Raw genomic sequence first — 18410 nt, forward strand, 5'->3', positions numbered from 1 at the left:
CGATGTTCGATGTTCGTTGTTCGTGTTTGTATTTGTGTTTGTGTTCGAATTAAAATTCGAGTTTATGTTTGTGTTCGTTGTTCGTTGTTCGTTGTTCGTTGTTCCTTGTTCGTTGTTCGTTGTTCGTTGTTCGATGTTCGCTGTTCGCTGTTCGTTGTTCGTTTTCATGTTCGTGTTTGTGTTTGTGTTTGTGTATGTTCACATTCACATTCACATTCACATTCACATTCACATTCACATTCACATTCACATTCACATTCACATTCACATTCACATTCACATTCACATTCACATTCACATTGTTCGTTGTTCGTTGTTCGTTGTTCGTTGTTCGTTGTTCGTTGTTCGTTGTTCGTTGTTCGTTGTTCGTTGTTCGTTGTTCGTTGTTCGTTGTTCGTTGTTCGTTGTTCGTTGTTCGTTGTTCGTTGTTCGTTGTTCGTTGTTCGTTGTTCGTTGTTCGTTGTTCGTTGTTCGTTGTTCGTTGTTCGTTGTTCGTTGTTCGTTGTTCGTTGTTCGTTGTTCGTTGTTCGTTGTTCGTTGTTCGTTGTTCGTTGTTCGTTGTTCGTTGTTCGTTGTTCGTTGTTCGTTGTTCGTTGTTCGTTGTTCGTTGTTCGTTGTTCGTTATTCGTTGTTCGTTGTTCGTTGTTCGTTGTTCGTTGTTCGTTGTTCGTTGTTCGTTGTTCGTTGTTCGTTGTTCGTTATTCGTTGTTCGTTGTTCGATGTTCGATGTTCGTTGTTCGTGTTTGTATTTGTGTTTGTGTTCGAATTAAAATTCGAGTTTGTGTTTGTGTTCGATGTTCGATGTTCGTTGTTCGTTGTTCGTTGTTCGTTGTTCGTTGTTCGTTGTTCGTTGTTCGTTGTTCATTGTTCGTTGTTCGTTGTTCGTTGTTCGTTGTTCGTTGTTCGTTGTTCGTTGTTCGTTGTTCGTTGTTCGTTGTTCGTTGTTCGTTGTTCGTTGTTCGTTGTTCGTTGTTCGTTGTTCGTTGTTCGTTGTTCGTTGTTCGTTGTTCGTTGTTCGTTGTTCGTTGTTCGTTGTTCGTTGTTCGTTGTTCGTTTTTCGTTGTTCGTTGTTCGTTGTTCGTTGTTCGTTATTCGTTGTTCGTTGTTCGTTGTTCGTTGTTCGTTGTTCGTTGTTCGTTGTTCGTTGTTCGTTTTCATGTTCGTGTTTGTGTTTGTGTTTGTGTATGTTCACATTCACATTCACATTCACATTCACATTCACATTCACATTCACATTCACATTCACATTCACATTCACATTCACATTCACATTCACATTCACATTCACATTCACATTCACATTCACATTCACATTCACATTCACATTCACATTGTTCGTTGTTCGTTGTTCGTTGTTCGTTGTTCGTTGTTCGTTGTTCGTTGTTCGTTGTTCGTTGTTCGTTGTTCGTTGTTCGTTGTTCGTTGTTCGTTGTTCTTTGTTCGTTGTTCGTTGTTCGTTGTTCGTTTTGCGTTGTTCGTTGTTCAATGTTCGTTGTTCGTGTTTGTGTTTGTGTTCGAATTAAAATTCGAGTTTGTGTTTGTGTTCGTGTTCGTGTTCGTGTTCGCTGTTCGCTGTTCGTGTTCGTTGTTCGTTGTTCGTTGTTCGTTGTTCGTGTTCGCTGTTCGCTGTTCGCTGTTCGCTGTTCGCTGTTCGCTGTTCGCTGTTCGCTGTTCGCTGTTCGCTGTTCGCTGTTCGCTGTTCGCTGTTCGCTGTTCGCTGTTCGCTGTTCGCTGTTCGCTGTTCGCTGTTCGCTGTTCGCTGTTCGCTGTTCGCTGTTCGCTGTTCGCTGTTCGCTGTTCGCTGTTCGCTGTTCGCTGTTCGCTGTTCGCTGTTCGCTGTTCGCTGTTCGCTGTTCGCTGTTCGCTGTTCGCTGTTCGCTGTTCGCTGTTCGCTGTTCGCTGTTCGCTGTTCGCTGTTCGCTGTTCGCTGTTCGCTGTTCGTTGTTCGTTGTTCGTTGTTCGTTGTTCGTTGTTCGTTGTTCGTTGTTCGTTGTTCGTTGTTCGTTGTTCGTTTTTCGTTGTTCGTTGTTCGTTGTTCGTTGTTCGTTATTCGTTGTTCGTTGTTCGTTGTTCGTTGTTCGTTGTTCGTTGTTCGTTGTTCGTTGTTCGTTATTCGTTGTTCGTTGTTCGATGTTCGATGTTCGTTGTTCGTGTTTGTATTTGTGTTTGTGTTCGAATTAAAATTCGAGTTTGTGTTTGTGTTCGTTGTTCGTTGTTCGTTGTTCGTTGTTCGTTGTTCGTTGTTCGTTGTTCGTTGTTCGTTGTTCGTTGTTCGTTGTTCGTTGTTCGTTGTTCGTTGTTCGTTGTTCGATGTTCGCTGTTCGCTGTTCGTTGTTCGTTTTCATGTTCGTGTTTGTGTTTGTGTTTGTGTATGTTCACATTCACATTCACATTCACATTCACATTCACATTCACATTCACATTCACATTCACATTCACATTCACATTCACATTCACATTCACATTCACATTCACATTCACATTCACATTCACATTCACATTCACATTCACATTCACATTCACATTCACATTCACATTCACATTGTTCGTTGTTCGTTGTTCGTTGTTCGTTGTTCGTTGTTCGTTGTTCGTTGTTCGTTGTTCGTTGTTCGTTGTTCGTTGTTCGTTGTTCGTTGTTCTTTGTTCGTTGTTCGTTGTTCGTTGTTCGTTTTTCGTTGTTCGTTGTTCGTTGTTCGTTGTTCGTTATTCGTTGTTCGTTGTTCGTTGTTCGTTGTTCGTTGTTCGTTGTTCGTTGTTCGTTGTTCGTTGTTCGTTGTTCGTTTTGCGTTGTTCGTTGTTCAATGTTCGTTGTTCGTGTTTGTGTTTGTGTTCGAATTAAAATTCGAGTTTGTGTTTGTGTTCGTGTTCGTGTTCGTGTTCGCTGTTCGCTGTTCGTGTTCGTTGTTCGTTGTTCGTTGTTCGTTGTTCGTGTTCGCTGTTCGCTGTTCGCAGTTCGCTGTTCGCTGTTCGCTGTTCGCTGTTCGCTGTTCGCTGTTCGCTGTTCGCTGTTCGCTGTTCGCTGTTCGCTGTTCGCTGTTCGCTGTTCGCTGTTCGCTGTTCGCTGTTCGCTGTTCGCTGTTCGTTGTTCGTTGTTCGTTGTTCGTTGTTCGTTGTTCGTTGTTCGTTGTTCGTTGTTCGTTGTTCGTTGTTCGTTTTTCGTTGTTCGTTGTTCGTTGTTCGTTGTTCGTTATTCGTTGTTCGTTGTTCGTTGTTCGTTGTTCGTTGTTCGTTGTTCGTTGTTCGTTGTTCGTTATTCGTTGTTCGTTGTTCGATGTTCGATGTTCGTTGTTCGTGTTTGTATTTGTGTTTGTGTTCGAATTAAAATTCGAGTTTGTGTTTGTGTTCGTTGTTCGTTGTTCGTTGTTCGTTGTTCGTTGTTCGTTGTTCGTTGTTCGTTGTTCGTTGTTCGTTGTTCGTTGTTCGTTGTTCGTTGTTCGTTGTTCGTTGTTCGATGTTCGCTGTTCGCTGTTCGTTGTTCGTTTTCATGTTCGTGTTTGTGTTTGTGTTTGTGTATGTTCACATTCACATTCACATTCACATTCACATTCACATTCACATTCACATTCACATTCACATTCACATTCACATTCACATTCACATTCACATTCACATTCACATTCACATTCACATTCACATTCACATTCACATTCACATTCACATTCACATTCACATTCACATTGTTCGTTGTTCGTTGTTCGTTGTTCGTTGTTCGTTGTTCGTTGTTCGTTGTTCGTTGTTCGTTGTTCGTTGTTCGTTGTTCGTTGTTCGTTGTTCTTTGTTCGTTGTTCGTTGTTCGTTGTTCGTTTTGCGTTGTTCGTTGTTCAATGTTCGTTGTTCGTGTTTGTGTTTGTGTTCGAATTAAAATTCGAGTTTGTGTTTGTGTTCGTGTTCGTGTTCGTGTTCGCTGTTCGCTGTTCGTGTTCGTTGTTCGTTGTTCGTTGTTCGTTGTTCGTGTTCGCTGTTCGCTGTTCGCAGTTCGCTGTTCGCTGTTCGCTGTTCGCTGTTCGCTGTTCGCTGTTCGCTGTTCGCTGTTCGCTGTTCGCTGTTCGCTGTTCGCTGTTCGCTGTTCGCTGTTCGCTGTTCGCTGTTCGCTGTTCGCTGTTCGCTGTTCGCTGTTCGCTGTTCGCTGTTCGCTGTTCGCTGTTCGCTGTTCGCTGTTCGCTGTTCGCTGTTCGCTGTTCGCTGTTCGCTGTTCGCTGTTCGCTGTTCGCTGTTCGCTGTTCGCTGTTCGCTGTTCGCTGTTCGCTGTTCGCTGTTCGCTGTTCGCTGTTCGCTGTTCGCTGTTCGCTGTTCGCTGTTCGCTGTTCGCTGTTCGCTGTTCGCTGTTCGCTGTTCGCTGTTCGCTGTTCGCTGTTCGCTGTTCGCTGTTCGCTGTTCGCTGTTCGCTGTTCGCTGTTCGCTGTTCGCTGTTCGCTGTTCGCTGTTCGCTGTTCGCTGTTCGCTGTTCGCTGTTCGCTGTTCGCTGTTCGCTGTTCGCTGTTCGCTGTTCGCTGTTCGCTGTTCGCTGTTCGCTGTTCGCTGTTCGCTGTTCGCTGTTCGCTGTTCGCTGTTCGCTGTTCGCTGTTCGCTGTTCGCTGTTCGTTGTTCGTGTTTGTGTTCGGTGTTCGTTGTTCGTTGTTCGTGTTTGTGTTTGTGTTTGTGTTCGATGTTCGTTGTTCGTTGTTCGTTGTTCGTTGTTCGTTGTTCGTTGTTCGTTGTTCGTTGTTCGTTGTTCGTTGTTCGTTGTTCGTTGTTCGTTGTTCGTTGTTCGTTGTTCGTTGTTCGTTGTTCGTTGTTCGTTGTTCGTTGTTCGTTGTTCGTTGTTCGTTGTTCGTTGTTCGTTGTTCGTTGTTCGTTGTTCGTTGTTCGTTGTTCGTTGTTCGTTGTTCGTTGTTCGTTGTTCGTTGTTCGTTGTTCGTTGTTCGTTGTTCGTTGTTCGTTGTTCGTTGTTCAATGTTCGTTGTTCGTGTTTGTGTTTGTGTTTGTGTTCGAATTAAAATTCGAGTTTGTGTTCGTGTTCGATGTTCGTTGTTCGTTGTTCGTTGTTCGTTGTTCGTTGTTCGTTGTTCGTTGTTCGTTGTTCGTTGTTCGTTGTTCAATGTTCGTTGTTCGTGTTTGTGTTTGTGTTTGTGTTTGTGTTTGTGTTCGAATTAAAATTCGAGTTTGTGTTCGTGTTCGATGTTCGTTGTTCGTTGTTCGTTGTTCGTTGTTCGTTGTTCGTTGTTCGTTGTTCGTTGTTCGTTGTTCGTTGTTCGTTGTTCGTTGTTCGTTGTTCGTTGTTCGTTGTTCGTTGTTCGTTGTTCGTTGTTCGTTGTTCGTTGTTCGTTGTTCGTTGTTCGTTGTTCGTTGTTCGTTGTTCGTTGTTCGTTGTTCGTTGTTCGTTGTTCGTTGTTCGTTGTTCGTTGTTCGTTGTTCGTTGTTCGTTGTTCGTTGTTCGTTGTTCGTTGTTCGTTGTTCGTTGTTCGTTGTTCGTTGTTCGTTGTTCGTTGTTCGTTGTTCAATGTTCGTTGTTCGTGTTTGTGTTTGTGTTTGTGTTCGAATTAAAATTCGAGTTTGTGTTCGTGTTCGTGTTCGTGTTCGCTGTTCGCTGTTCGCTGTTCGCTGTTCGCTGTTCGCTGTTCGCTGTTCGCTGTTCGCTGTTCGCTGTTCGCTGTTCGCTGTTCGCTGTTCGCTGTTCGCTGTTCGCTGTTCGCTGTTCGCTGTTCGCTGTTCGCTGTTCGCTGTTCGCTGTTCGCTGTTCGCTGTTCGCTGTTCGCTGCTCGCTGCTCGCTGCTCGCTGCTCGCTGCTCGCTGCTCGCTGCTCGCTGCTCGCTGCTCGCTGTTCGCTGTTCGCTGTTCGCTGTTCGCTGTTCGCTGTTCGCTGTTCGCTGTTCGCTGTTCGCTGTTCGCTGTTCGCTGTTCGCTGTTCGCTGTTCGATGTTCGTTGTTCGTTGTTCGTTGTTCGTTGTTCGTTGTTCGTTGTTCGTAGTTCGTTGTTCGTGTTTGTGTTTGTGTTTGTGTTCAAATTAAAATTCGAGTTTGTGTTTGTGTTCGTGTTCGTGTTCGTGTTCGTGTTCGTGTTCGTGTTCGTGTTCGTGTTCGTGTTCGTGTTCGTGTTCGTGTTCGTGTTCGTGTTCGTGTTCGTGTTCGTGTTCGTGTTCGCTGTTCGCTGTTCGCTGTTCGCTGTTTAAAAATTCAAATTCAAATTCAAATTCAAATTCAAATTCAAATTTAAATTCAAATTCAAATTCAAATTTAAATTTAAATTCAATTCACGAACACAAACACGAACACAAACACAAACACAAACACAAACTCTCAAATTCAAATTGAAATTCAAATTCAAATTCAAATTCAAATTCAAATTCAAATCCAAATTCAAATTCAAATTCCCATATTTTACAATAGTCCTGCATCGGCCGCGGACTGCCCAGGGCTGTATCTCTATAGTGCAGTCATGGCTGGTGTCCCACAACACATTAAAATTCTCTAAAGGGCCTCTGCGTGTTGGACCTGTGTCCCCACGTAAGCCTCCCAAAGGACCGGGTACCTTCCTTCTGGTGGTACCCGTGTATTATGGGAGGATAATAATAATAGCCCTTAGTCAATAACCTTAATAACCATCAATAAGGATATTGACTGGTTCAGGGTTTTGACTGTAGCATATATATTATTATGTACTTATATATTTTTTTAATTTTTAGTATTTGCTGTTATAGCGGCAACGGAAATACATCATTTGTGAAAATTTCAATGAATATAAATTAATAATAGTGTGAGTAAAAAAAAATATTTTATTTAAAAAAAAGCGTGGGGAATATCCCCACGCTTTTTTTATATTTTTACATTTTTTATCGAAATGATAATCACTCTACTCATATCTGCCAATAAAATATCTATAACCATTGACACCATGCACCCCACGCTTTTTTTTAAATAAAATAATTTTTTTTTTACTCATACTATTATTAATTTACCTATATTCTGAAATTTTTAACACTATTTTCTTAATTTGAATTCATTTAAATTTATTTTCTATTTTTTAGTTCGGCTTTCTATAAAAAGCGTGTTTTTTAGTTTTTTTTAACTATTATTTATTTTCTCAATAATTACTGTAAATTAATTTCCATAATTATATCACAGTTAGGTTAAACACAAAAGCCCTAGGATATTGTCAATCGTATTTCATACAACAAAATTAATAACATGTTTGATCAATGCTTTATGTACATTATCCAACCACACTGACCATATTACGGTTTCATTAATCAATATGTGCGTGGTTTGTTTGTTTCCATTGATGTAATTAGATATTTTATTCAATTTTTAATTACACATCTGTTGGTACAAATTTCAGATAGCTTTAAAGAAATCAGCAGTGTGTGTCTAAACTACACTACGAATTGAACAGGACCTTATAAGCCCACGAATATACACACGTGATTCTTTCTTTCTTAAATAACTAATAATAAGGAAATTTACAGGCGTCTTAAAGCAGTTGTATTGATCTTGATCTAAACCACAGTATTACCATATTTCCTAATATTGTAATACTGTGTCGAAACTACGAAGTACGATACCATATGGATACCATCCACTACATAAGTGATAAGAGGAAGAAAACATCAGAAGAATACTTAAAATTTTGAAGAAATAAAGATCCAAGTACTCACTAATACCTCGATATAACGGTCTCTGTCTTAGATAATCACGTCTGATCAGCTTTTGAGGGTGGATAATATATAAGTAATAGTGTAGTTAATTGTCTGTTTGAGGGCCCTACGTAATTTTATATTAATAATATAACTGTATCAAAAACTAAAGATAGTTTTACTAGACAATTGCACTACTCCACTTTTACACCACTTACCTACTCAATAAATTACTTCCTAAGTATGAGTAAAACAATAAAAAATAAACCAAGCCATATTTCGTATTCCATTGACGCGCAAGTTAGCAGAGAGTAGCGCACCCTCGGGAAATCACAAGTTATTATTGTTAGCTTTGCATGTCGATGTTACGGATCCTTTGATTATTCTATAAAAACAATTAAAATTATGCAAAATTTAATGTAATTTTTCTATCAGTAATGGCAGGATATAATTTTTAATGGGTTATTATAGGTAGTTTATAGGTAGTATTTAGGTCTCATGAAGAGCGTTTTTTTATTTGTATACCTAATTAATCATTTTTTCTATCCTAGGCTATGTAGCCGTTATTTTGTTGTTATTTCTCTTCTTTTACAACGTCTAGATGACGTCATATGTTTGTATAATAAGATGGTCAGAGAAAATCACTAACCTAAGAAACAATAACCTAAAAAACTCTGACCTAAAGTCCTCGTGAAAGTTGGCAAATTGGAGCAAAATACTCCAGTTAGGTAATCCTAATCGCTTATTTTATATAAACAACAACCGCCTTACTGAAAATACCGTATAATATAAAACTACCAAATCGCTTATTTTATAGAAACAACTAGCTGTCCCGGCAAACATTGTTCTGCCTTACTGTTATCACGGGGTAAGAAAAATAGATGTTGGCCGATTCTCAGATGTTCAGATCTACCCATTACCCAATACGCACACAAAATTTCATGAGTATCGGTCCAGTCGTTTCGGAGGAGTATGGTAACTAACATTGTGATACATGAATTTAATATCTATACTAATATTATAAAGCTGAAGAGTTTGATTGTTTGTTTGAACTTTGAACGCGCTAATCTCAAGAAACTGGTCCGATTTGAAAAATTCTTTTGATGTTTGATAGCCCATTTATCAAGGAAGGCTAGGCTATATATCATTACGCTAAGACCAACAGAAGCGGAGCGGGTTTAACCGCGGAGCGCAGCTAGTATTAGATATCTTGCAAGCGCCTTACTCAAAAACATACAATAAATTATTATAAAACTCCAATTAGAACACAAAGAACAAAGCAGTTGTTTTGTACTGAATTTGGAGCGAGAGTTTATAATAATTTTGAGGTCATATGCATGTCATATGCGACATAATGAAATCTGCACGTAGCAAGTTGAGTCAAATAATCCCCGCATATTATTTAGCAAATCCGTTTTAATAGCTTCTAATATTCATGTAACATTAGAAGCGAAATGAGAAACTGTTTAAACTTTAAAGTACCTATATTAATTTTGTTACCTAAATTATTTAGATCTTACGACTATTTCTCATTATCATATACGTTCCCACTGCTGGGACATAAGCTTCATGAAGGTACAGGTCATAATCCACCACGCTGGCCAAGTGCGGGTTGGTGGATGTCACATGTCGTCGAACTTCTTGATTCTTTGACATGTCGGTGTCCTCGCGATATTTTCCTTCACCGTTCGAGCAGTGATGTTAGCAACATGTGCAGATAAATTGATGACTATGTTTAGTGATTTATAAACTTTTTAGGTTCCTAAAAATTCAGATATGATAATGAAGTCTTCATACATGTAATTATAGTGATACAAAAAATAGTACAAATAAACATAATTTATATTTTGAGTGTTTATTTGCGTTTTACTTGCAATGTCTTGTATCTTAAAATGTCTTGTATCTTAAAATTATTTTTTGGGTTTTCCGTGCAAAATTTAAAAGGTTTGATAAAATAATTTATTAAACTTCAATCAATTTCAATGTGTTTGTCGAAATTTTATTTTATGTTCCAGAAGTAAGTAAGTAGAGCCTACCTTAATAAACCGCGTTCTCCATGATTACCTAAAACTGCAAAAGAGAAGTAGGGGGTTCGAGACCAGACATATAAGGAATAAATACATATATTTTTATTTCTAACATGGATTTTACGCCAAATAAATTATTACCTCGATGGACAAGAATATTTTAAAGAATTTTGTTTTAGCGTATTTTCCTGTACATATTTATATTAAGAGTTAGGACCAACGACCTCCATTCAATTACTTATTTCTACCTGAGAAGGAGAAATAAGTAATTTGACAATATTATTCCTTCTAAAATAACAATCGAAATCAGTCCAGCCGTTTCCAATAACCAATACATAGACCGTAGTATAATTGTGAAAAAAGCGTGGGGCGCCATGTATAATCAGCTCTTGAAATGCTATTTACTTTTTACTTTTCTGTGGTATCTTGAAAGCGTGTTTTTTAGTTTTTTAAACTATATTTATTTAACTACGAAACGTCTTGACCAATTTCGATAAAGCTTTTATTCGATTACTGATATTATAATAGGTACAAAATATTGTTGACATTCTAATTAACGTTTAGGCTTGCCTTAGTAACTTGCAATTGTATTTTGCATGCATTACACAAAACATATTATTCAGTTTTACGTTACAAGAAAAATTGCAATAAATAAAACTAATTAATTTGGAATACACAGAAAGAAAGTTTTATTAATATTTTTGGCCAAGCTACTAATCGGGATCAATTAGTAGTTTATTTTCTTAATTTGCTAAATCGATTAATATACAATTCACTCTTCTAAAATTAAAAAAAATGCTTCGTCCTATAAAAACATCAACTCATCTAACATAGATAATAACATAGGAGTTCTATTCTCATTTAAGTGCACTAATTAATATGCAAAGAAACACTGATTTTCCTGTTAGTCTATATGATATATATAAATGTAGGTAATGGTATTACATACGTTTTATCGGAGCATAAATATTAAGAAACCAATAGAATAAACACAGATACCTTATGGTACGTTTTAAAACATATAGGTCCTCTTTCACCTAACAATTCTAAAAACATTCTTACCTTTGTCCTTCCAAAAACGACAAAGGTTATTGACATTTAAATTTCTTCAATTCAAAAACATTCTCTCCGCTTATATTATACTAGCTTTCCGCCCGCGGCTTCGCCCGCGTTTTCAAAGGAAAACCCGCATAGTTCCCGTTCCCGTGTGATTTCCGGTATAAAACCTATCACCTACCTACCACTATGTGTTAATCCAAGTTACCCTCTATATGTGCGCTAAATTTCATTGTAACCAGTTCAGTAATCAATAGTATTTGCGTGAAAGAGTAACAAACACACACACACACTCATGCTCAAAAACTTTCGCATTTATAATATTAGTAGGATATACGAAAATAGTATTCGAAATTTTAATGTCTTAAATTCATGTTCTGTATATTAATACTAGTAGGTACATAATTCTGCGATAAATTATATAAATCGAGACATTATATTGTTGCAACAATCCAAGTTCAATATCAAGTTCAAAACCTGATACTAACAAGTAACACATAAAAACAATACCTACTTATTTGTATTTGCACGCACAGTCTGGCACAAGGCAGTCGTTTTGTATACTGGTTATAAAAAATGTTTCCGAACTTTTAATTATTTGTGGTAATTTACCAATAATTTTTGTACCAGGCCATTAAAACTTAAAAAAAAATAAGTTGTGTTTATGTGTGTGTATCATGTTGTAGGAAGTGAATATTTAAATTGTAAGTATTTTATAATTGTATTGATATTGCTCTACAATTACGCTTTATTATAAGTTAATTAGTATAGGGTCAAACGTAAATATTTGCCGGAAGGCTAACCAGTCGAACTTTTTAATGAAAGTGGACAATTTCACAGTTAAACGTTATACATAATTATGGTTTATACTGACATAGAGTAAAATTTAAAATTTAGTATCACACAAATCTTTGAATATATTATATAGGTTACTAGCTGTGCCTCGCAGTTTATCCGCATTACTTTGCTCCTATTGGTCTTTGCGTGATTATACAGATGTATGTATATGTATATATGATTTGAAATGGTCTATCTAAGAATTTAATAATTTTTCAAATCGGATCGATCATCGATGGTTCCTGAGATTAGCGCGTTCAAGCAAATAAACTGTTCAGCTTTATAATATTAGTACCTATAGATTGATTTACCTTAGAGATCATACCATCACAAAATTGCATAGCCATGCATTATATTGCATACATACTTCAATACATGCTTGAATTCACAATGATATAACATTCGTGATATACTGTTTATCTAGTATATAAAAACTACTTATCTTATATATAAAAATCTTATATATAAAAATGAATCGCAAAATGTGTTGGTAAGCGCATAACTCGACAACGGCTGAACCGATTTCGATAATTCTTTTTTTATTATATTCCTTGAAGTACGAGGATGGTTCTTATGTAGAGAAAACGTAAATATTATGTACCACGGGCGAAGCCGGGGCGGACCGCTAGTTTAGTATATAATTGGTTAGCGATGGCTAAAACCTTGGTTAGATTCCCGGTAGAGACAGAAACGTTTTAGTCTAATAAAAATGCTGATATGATTTGTCTATGTAAATTTGATTCAATGAAACTGAAAAAGACTAGTAGATTCAATATTAGTTGCTATTTTACTGCGGTTCGTTTTTTATAGATTGAGGTAAGCTAAATAGTTTTTTAGACTGACTAAATAAAGTTTGATCCATTTTATGTTATCTAAACTCAATTGTTTTATACAATCCACTATCATGTTTTGATATTGATGTCTTTGAAACTCAATCTGTCATTAAAGTTAATGTGAATTAATCTTATTATATATATAATTATCGTGTCACAATGTTAAAACCTAAACCACTCCTAAACCACTTAACTGATTATAATAAAATTCACACACCATGTGTAGTTCGATCCAACTTGAGAGATAGGATAGTTTAAATATGTAGGTACCACGGGCGAAGCCGGGGCGGACCACTAGTTAATTTATAACGAAATTAATTAATTTATAGCAGCCTATAGTTTATTGACATAGTTAATAAACTTAAGATAAGAGGGATTAAGTAGGAAATAAATTACGTTTATTACTGTTGTAGAGACTGATAACAATCCTACATAATATTATAAATTCGAAATTAACTCTTTCTGTCTCTTCTTCACTCCTCAACCCAGCTGAACCGATGTGGATAAAATTTGGTAGAGATAGCGTGAGACTTGAGAAAGAACGTAGATAAAATAGATTTTGAAAGAAAGAAAATATGTACGTTTAATCAATTTCATTTAATCTAATTTTCATTTAATTTTATCCTAGAAATCCCACGGGAACGGGAACTATGCCGGTTTTTCTTTGACTACGCGCGCAAAGCCGAGGGCGGAAAGCTAGTTTATAAGCGACAAATTATTGCAAACATTGAGCGCTTCTTCAATTATTAAGAATAACTACATACCTAGTATTAAACAAAGTCGCTTTCTCTGTCCCTATTTCCCTATGTCCCTTTGTATGCTTATCTTTAAAACTTCGCAACGGATTTTGATGCGGTTTTTTTAATAAATAGAGAAGGAGGAAGGTTCAAGAGGAATGTTTTAGTAGATACCTATGGCTATATAATTTATAAGGTTTTAGACAAAGCGGGCGAAGCCGCGGACGGTAAGCTAGTAAATAATATGTTATTTAATTTTTTGGTTTACAGATACAAATTGTGTCTTGCTGCTCACATTATGTTAAGGAAAGCAATATTAATATTCGGTTGGACCGTTTTATTTTCATTTTTGACCGGTTCAACAGGTAAGTTCTTTTTTATATCTGATTATATGTTAAGTTTTGTTTGATTCGCGATATAATATAATGTTTTAAAAACAAGTTCATATACCAGAAATAGGTATCATAAGAATATTATCGATTACGACCTCCTTGCTTTTCTTGGTTCACTTTTTATTTTATTTCATTTCAATTAATATCAAACACAAATACACTTAACTACAAATTAAAGACAAATCACTATTTTCAATTAGACAGGAGTTAACGTGGGACTTTTGAACATAAAAGATTCTAATCGAATAATAGGTACGTATGCAACTTTAATAAACCGGCGCCATGATATTTAAAAAAAAATTTGAAATATAGGACAAAAGCACAATTTTTAAAGTCGGTTAATCGATTCACATAACCAACAATAATGTTTTATTACTCTTCATACCCAATGACTCTATTATACTAGTAGACGCGGCATACGCCAACATCATTGCACTAAAAAACAGCGTAATTAACACATACCTACTTAGTACTTACTAACGCATTATCACCAATACAGTTGTTCTCTCTTTCACTCTCACGCACGAGACATAATACATGTCTCACTCATGTACTTCGTAATAACAACTGCCGATTAAAATATAAAAAAGAACGTCCAGCCACGACGCTGAATGGTGCGTGACTAAAGTGAAACTCGGGCACTTAGCTGAGTTTTTTCTTGCCAAAATAGAGAGCGGGTAACGTATCTAGCTTTTTTATATATCATAGTTCATACCTTCATAATTTGTATGAATCATTTAATGCAATATGCGCCATTAGGTACACATTATTATGTTATATTTCCTCTTTATACGAGTTGTTTAATGTAAAAAATACCCATAATGATGATCGTTTTTTTTTCATGATTTTCCTGGTTTAATCCATACTAATATTATAAATGCGAAAGAAACTCTGTCTGTCTGTCTGTTACTCAATCACGCCTAACTACTGAACCAATTTGCATGAAATTTGGTATAGAGATATTTTGATACCCGAGAAAGGACATAGGATAGGTTTTATTCCGGAAATCCTACGGGAACGGGATTTTCTTTGAAAACGCGGGCGAAGCCGCGGGCGGAAAGCTTATAGTTGAATATAATATACAAGTTGATCCGGCTGAACAAGATGTAGAGTATATAAAATAAGATATTGACCTATTTTCAGAACTACTGAATAAACACAAATTTATTTGAATGAGTACTAACTCGCACGTATTATACCTACTATGTTATAATACGTACGTACGAATGGACTCCATACGTATTAATTTTTATTAATTTTCCCTCATTTTTACAACTCATAGGTAATGCAAAACATTAGAGCGTGCTCTACGAACGAAAAAGCCAAAACTATTTTTCTGATGTTATCCCAGAATCTCCAAAATATAATATTATTGGAAAAATTTTCAGAAATTAAGTTAAATAATTTGTCACATTTAAATTCTAAAATTCTAAAATTCATCTAACTCTAAAATTTATTATTTTAAAATTATAATTTGTCGTAATAAAAGAAACTAAATCCACTATCCTTTTCCAGGGGTTTACCTGTCAAACCTATCGCAGGAATGTTTCAACTGCCTCTGTTATGTGTCCACAAACTGTGATACCTCCCACGAGTGCACAGGGGGGTACTGTGGGCCCTTTAATATATCCAAGGTGTATTGGGTTGACGCTGGCAAAGTGACCCTACCTGATGATGACCCGGAGCGGAATCATGGTGAGTAAGGTCGTTAATATTAATGTAGGGCGATACACCCAGTGGTGGGCTGCGTGGCTAGTGTTGGAGGGATTTGTTATAAAATCAAACTAAAATGTATATAAGCCCCGCAAGTTGATATTGCGATGGAACCTTGTCACAATAACAGCCGCGTGACGTCATCCGTCGAAACAAAGTAAAGATAACAAAAAAATTTCTAATAAAAAGTAAATATGTTTATTCTAAGAAATTTCGGCACCATAAAAAACTAGTTTTGTGTGCTGCTTATAAAAAAATAATGATTACACCCTTAAGTACGTAACTAATAATTATATTGTTGATGTGTAAATATGAAAATATTTTTTATTTAATGTTATGTAATTATAAATTACTAGCTTTCCGCCCACGGCTTCGCCCGCTTCGTCTCAAACCTAATAAATTATACACTAAAACCTTCCTATTGAATCACAACATATTAAAAAAACCGACAACAATATAACTCAACTATAAAACAGGATAATTAGCGCGGGCTGAATTTGCGAACGGTACTGACGGGTCGACGTCGACTACGTCACTAAGATGGCCGCCAATCGCAATATCAACTTACGGGGCTTATAAATACTAATTAATTTATTACTAAAATCACTGTTCTACTTGTTTGTTACAAAACACTGTTATAGTTAACTACTTGTTAATGCTATCGTTAATAATTGTTATATTATATGTTAATTACTATGTTAATTTTTCTGCAATTAATTCCTTTCAAAATAATAATGAATTATATTAAAATTTCAGCCTGGGAAGACTGCGCGCGTGACTTCACCTGCTCGAAGCGGATTATTTCAGGATATCTGTCGAAGTTCGGTCAGGTCAGTCACACGTTCCACAACCAGACTGTGTTTATTGTGCTTAATGTTTATTGTTTAATTTGTATTATGTATGTATTGTGTATAGATTTTCATTATTATAATTTAATGTTTTATAATATCAAAGCTGAAGATATTTTTCCTCCATGATATAATATGTTGATGATAAGATTTATACGTATATAATAAATAAATAATAATAATAATAAATATTACAGGACATTATTACACAAATCGACCTAGTCCCACAGTAAGCTCAATTAAGGCTTGTGTTGTGGGTACTAGGCGACGATAAATATAATATTTAATAAATACAATATATAGATAATAACACCCAGACCCAAGAACAAATAATTGAGTTCATCACACAAATATTTGCCCTGACCGGGGATCGAACCCGGGACCGTCGGCTCAGTAGGCAGTTGAATAATGTATATGTTTGTATGTAGTATGTAGCCAAAACTTCTGAAAATATTTTGTTTAATAATGAATTTATACCTACCTGTGTCATTTTTTGTTTATTATTATTACGTCTAACAGGACAAAGAGAATTGTAACAAAACAGATCCAATTTTTTATCACATGTCGTAAAACTGAAACAAAAACCAATTCAATAGGTCTAACAGGTTCCAGTATATAGTTTAACAGCCGACAATCAGCTTATCTGCCCGATATTTAACCTTAACCACTTTGCAAATCAAATGTGACGCTATTAGCAGAATTATCTGGTCTAGAAGAGGAAATGATTTCTTTGGATAGCTCGAAAAAAAGTTTCTTAATTTTAACAGTACCTACCTACTCATGTATGGTTAATGGTTATACAGGGTCTACAAACTACAAATCTATTATTTACAGGTTATAGTTTAATTCTCACTTTACACAAACGTATACGAAATAATTATTAAATTAGTCATCCGCCTTCAAGTAGTCAGAACTAAACAAAAATTAAATTGGACGCCTAGAAAAAGTTCTGGGTGGTAACGACCGCGACGTCCTTACCTTAAAACCTTATCACTACTTATAAAATGTTATTTTTCCAGGATTGCAACAAAGACGGCGTCACCAACTGCTTCGACTTCATGATGGTGAACGGCAACGGTGGCTACAGTTGTCACAAGCCGCTGAACATGTCCGCCAATGGGCGGCGATGGTTGAAGAGATTTGATGAGTGCAAGCGGTCGATACCAAATTTTGAATAAAGCTTTTTACCTTATAATAATTGTGTTTTACTCACGAAAATGAATGAATGTGATTCTACTATCTTCTATTCTACTTAGTAAACTTAATTTAATGAATTGACCAAATAATTGAACAAGGGAGTTTATGGTCATATTATGTTCTTTTCCAGACATCTATGTAGATGCTCCCATTGTAAAATTAACAAAAAAGATAAAAATCCTCATTGCGACAGGAGAGATGACGATAAATTTTTTGGCGAAAATTATTCCCATATAAACGCCTTTCCCAGTAATCTCTATAAGTCCGCTGCCAGCGGATATAAACCTCTCCTGAGGCAAGTCGATTGTTTTAGATTTTTTGAATTTTGATTTCTGAAACAAATCAAAGATAATTGTTGACTGTTAATTTAAAGGTACGATTGAATAACATGCAAAGTATTAAAACTTAAAAGTATCAAAATTAAATTTTGCCATAAAATATCATATAACGTTAGATAAACTAGTATTACTTAAAATTTAACATAGTTTTTGCATGGGGTTAGTTATAACGCGTTTGAATATTCCGCGCAGGACGCAATGAAAATTCATGAGACCTCAATTTCGTCTCATTAAAATGGTTTCCAAGCTACGAACAAGATTGGATGTAATTTACTTTTTTCACTTTACTATTGTACCTCGGAGCATGCATTCAAAACTTGCATTAATACAAAGTGCTAGTTGAACACTCAGGACGAATTTTTACTCTGAATTATAGACTAACTAGTAGCAAACACTTGTTAGGAGTGGAATTAGAAGCATAAGATTTTTCTGTCGAGTTGTTTCTTTAAATAATCCGTAGAAGGAAAAGACTTCGCACACCCTTCGGAGAATTATTTGAGAAAGTTGTTGATAATACAACTAATAAAACCTTCTGCAATAAAATAGTATTACTTAAATATAATAGAGCTTAAAAAACACCGCCCATACGCATTTGCCGAGGCTTAAGACTATATTTTGCAGGCCACGCCTCAACAAAGAAAAATAAATTATGCATACTTACCAAAAAGCAAAAAGCATAAGGAAAAAATGATAACTTCTCAAAATATTCCATGTTTTATTTAAAAAGATGAATATCACCACACATAAACACATTCCTCGCTACTATTTGTCATGGTCGTGTTTTAATATTATCCTGTCAGGTTACGAAGGCGTTTCATTTCA

The 18410-nt window shown here is 36.1% G+C and overlaps 2 protein-coding genes across 3 annotated transcripts in view; one reads left to right on the forward strand and one right to left on the reverse strand.

The window, feature by feature from the left end:
• Positions 1–18410, reverse strand: part of garz (Sec7 domain-containing protein garz) — a 437193-nt gene that overhangs the window by 64098 nt on the left and 354685 nt on the right. The window lies entirely within an intron of this gene.
• On the forward strand, positions 11225–17251 carry LOC149481270 (lysozyme-like). 2 transcript variants are annotated; one of them, XM_089705840.1, is made up of 5 exons: positions 11225–11397; positions 13371–13465; positions 15008–15187; positions 15962–16035; positions 17073–17251. In XM_089705840.1, the coding sequence occupies exons 2-5, from the start codon at positions 13399–13401 to the stop codon at positions 17229–17231; spliced, it is 480 nt and encodes a 159-aa protein (XP_089561966.1). In that variant the 5' UTR covers positions 11225–11397; positions 13371–13398; the 3' UTR covers positions 17232–17251. The 2 variants fall into 2 exon arrangements, with proteins under 2 accessions (XP_089561966.1, XP_089561968.1); XM_089705842.1 differs by having other exon boundaries at positions 11278–11296.

Source organism: Colias philodice, chromosome 17 (assembly GCF_061535455.1).
Source record: "Colias philodice isolate Cphi_HAF_F1 chromosome 17, ilColPhil1 Martin Lab GWU primary, whole genome shotgun sequence".
NCBI lineage: Eukaryota > Metazoa > Arthropoda > Insecta > Lepidoptera > Pieridae > Colias > Colias philodice.

Bases quoted from the DNA above. Each gene is read 5' to 3' on its own strand.
- LOC149481270 (XM_089705840.1), top strand. From the start codon at position 13,399: ATGTTAAGGAAAGCAATATTAATATTCGGTTGGACCGTTTTATTTTCA. The intron at 15,188-15,961 runs GTGAGTAAGGTC...TTAAAATTTCAG, and splicing joins TGACCCGGAGCGGAATCATG to CCTGGGAAGACTGCGCGCGT. The intron at 16,036-17,072 runs GTCAGTCACACG...TTATTTTTCCAG, and splicing joins ATCTGTCGAAGTTCGGTCAG to GATTGCAACAAAGACGGCGT.